This window comes from Dioscorea cayenensis, chromosome 17 (assembly GCF_009730915.1).
Source record: "Dioscorea cayenensis subsp. rotundata cultivar TDr96_F1 chromosome 17, TDr96_F1_v2_PseudoChromosome.rev07_lg8_w22 25.fasta, whole genome shotgun sequence".
NCBI classification, from domain to species: Eukaryota; Viridiplantae; Streptophyta; class Magnoliopsida; order Dioscoreales; family Dioscoreaceae; genus Dioscorea; species Dioscorea cayenensis.
This window is the reverse complement of record NC_052487.1, coordinates 1,688,169-1,691,094: the sequence shown is the minus strand read 5'-3', so window position 1 is coordinate 1,691,094 and position 2,926 is coordinate 1,688,169. Positions and strand designations below refer to the sequence as shown.

The 2,926-nt window shown below is 36.2% G+C and overlaps 1 protein-coding gene across 1 annotated transcript; it reads right to left on the bottom strand.

Annotated features, from left to right (window-relative positions):
- Positions 1-574: 574 nt before the first annotated feature.
- LOC120280875 (nuclear poly(A) polymerase 1-like) lies at positions 575-2,666 on the bottom strand. Its single transcript, XM_039287840.1, has 8 exons — positions 2,470-2,666; positions 2,290-2,367; positions 2,102-2,209; positions 1,758-1,820; positions 1,499-1,660; positions 1,134-1,247; positions 949-1,011; positions 575-842 (listed from the first exon to the last, which is right to left on the bottom strand). Exons 1-8 carry the CDS (start codon positions 2,581-2,583, stop codon positions 639-641), a joined length of 906 nt encoding a protein of 301 aa, XP_039143774.1. The 5' UTR covers positions 2,584-2,666; the 3' UTR covers positions 575-638.
- Positions 2,667-2,926: the final 260 nt, after the last annotated feature.

The window sequence follows — 2,926 nt, the reverse complement described above, 5'->3', positions numbered from 1 at the left end:
AGGGTTCTCGTTTAGTAATACAACACTCAAATTTTCCGAGATCACCAGGTTCCTAGTTAGTGGCATTAGTATTAAATCAACGGGTGACTTATAGAAGAACAAGCTCAAGTATTCCATTGGCTTGGCAGTCATCATCTGATTGAAGGTTATGCAGTTGAACTGAAACTGGAGTTGAAGCTCAGTGTGGTTATTCTGTTGATGTATCAGTGTGATTACTGACGTTTGGTTTGAAATACTGTTATGTTCGTTGCTGGAGTGAATGAGAGAGGATGGAAGTTAATCAAGGGCTAGGATGGCTTCATCTAAAGAATTTGTTTAAATTGGAGGCATTGGAGAGAGATCACAATGTTTAAGTTAAGGGTAGTCTCATCTTTTCAGTATTTGTTTGTTTTCTGTTAGTTGTATATAATATATGTTTGTAAGAGAGGCATGAAGGATATATGAAACTCTGAATGAATGTTCTAGTTCTGTTTATGCTTACTGTTTGTGTTTTCTCTGAGTGTGTTTTCTCAACTTGTATCAGATTGATTACTGAACTTTCTGGTTTAGCATTCTCTGTGTCCTAACAGATACATTGTAGCTAGAATTCATGCAAGGATATGCAGGTGTTATTATAGGCATTTGATGATGTCGATCTCTTAGATTCCTTCATGGATCCCAAACAGGAAGACCAAGAGACCCCTCTTCAATGTTACATATAACATTACAGGATTTGGCCATTGCCACTGGGTAAAAACCCTGAAAAAGTGAGATACCAACATACTTGGCAGTGCATTTGGGTATAACTGGCATATACGAGCAACAGGCAATGCCCAGTTAATACCGCCAAGAAAACCTGCAACCTGGACATAATGTGGAAATATGTCATACAGCAGAAGTAAATGAAAAAAATCATGCATACATAAAAAAAAACTCAACGGAACTCTTTCAAAACAGGAATCTTATTACATTTGAATAAATGCCACGGCGTTTTGCCCAAAGTCTCATGCATCTCAGTGTTGTGCGAAAACTCTGGATTCAAACAATTGAAAACCAGTGAGACCACATGAAAGGTGCACAAAGTGCATATGCATTTAGAAATCATGATCAGAATAATTGCAAATGAGACAGGTATAAAAAATGGTAATGAGGACCTGAATGTTTGGCACCAATCTTACAATTTGATCAGTAACCCTGCAACCATTCAAACTGCGACCAGTTTGTTCATCAGCATTCTGTAATATAGAGTCTACAGAGATATCTGAGTCCTGAAACAAAGAAGGAATGAATGAGAAGATTAGGTCCTAAAAGTAGCAGCATATATAAAAAAATGCAGAAGTAAAGACAGCCATACAACATCAGTAGACACCTCATCAAGTAACATGAGCCAATTGGACCAATCGTGTTAAAAGGATATAAATTTCAGTTATGCTAACCAACTAGCATATTGCAGCATGCATATTATTAACAGCACATAAAAATTTGCATGACACACACACTTGGTAGCAACAAAACTTACTTCAGGAATGACCCAAAGTGAAAGGCTTGCATAAAGAAGACCTATGGAGACACCATTAAACTTGAACCCCATAACAGGTACGTGAGCATCAGGCACAGGATGCAGTTCTGATACTTCTGGCATCTCTGCTAACATATTATGAAGTTCCACAAAAAAGTCTTCCTGTATAAGGTGACAAGGTATCTTAGTCTTCACTGAACACTATAAATATTAATAAGAGCATTATTTACTTATGCAGTAACAGAACATAGGTTCAGACCTCTCTAGTTGCATGTTTAGGTCCCATACACAATGTATCTATATCTGCACCAGGTCCATGCACCTACAGTAGAGATGAAATGTATTCCTCCCATCAGAAACCTTCCATTCATATCTATAAGCCCTAAACTTTTAATGTTTCAGAAACTACCACTACAACAACTCTGTAAAACATTGGCAATTAGAACAACATATCATATTAAACAAACAAGATTTAGTTGTAAAATTTTCATCTTTCCAGATGGCCGAGAATAATTGTCAATAAAAACAACAGTAAGGGATTCTACTGTTTAGTTGCTTCATTTCTACAAAAATTTTAAACCAGATTGCGTCAAACATCAGTACCCCAAGACGATAGGAACCAAAAGTAAAGATCTTGGCATTAGCCTCTTGAACAAACTGCTCACTGAATCCTCTGGCCCTGCTAACGTTCTTGATCCAAACTTTCACAATCTGTTTGGTTTACAAAATGCAACATATAAACAAGTATGAAGACCAAAAAAAGGTCAAAGGAGATATCAAACAAGACTGACCTGGTCCAATCTCCCCAGAACTTCTTCTCTAGAAACAGCTTCTTCCTGGCTCTCATACAATCCAGCATCCGAAAGAAACTGATCAGCAAGCAACCCAATTTCAACGTCACAAACATATAAATAACCAATTAATTCAGCGCATCAAACAGAATTCAATCACAAAGAGCAAAAAGATGCAACCTTTTCGAGTTCCTGGGTCTTCAAAACATCAACTTCAGAAGGCCCGCTCCAAGAGATTGGCTCAGTGACGCCAAGGTACCCGTTGGTCTTCTTCGCCAATCCAGAGCTCCCCATCAGTATAATTTTCTCCCAAATTTTCTCAAAAAAAAAAAAAAATTTCCTTTTTTGCTCTCCCAATCAATGTAATGATATATATTTTTCTTGTTTATTGTAAGACTCTGTCATGTGTAGTCATGATACATTCAATATCAAGCTTCTCTTCAAATTATTTATTTATTTATTTATTTATTTATTTATGATCAAAATAAATAAACCACAATTTGATTGAAAAAGAATAGACAACTATAAAAAGCAGAGGCAAAGTACCTAGTACAAAAGTAAAATTAAAATCGAAATAAAGTGAGACACAATAACCAAAAAAAATAGATGCAAGATCCGCTAAAGGTGGATAAATAAT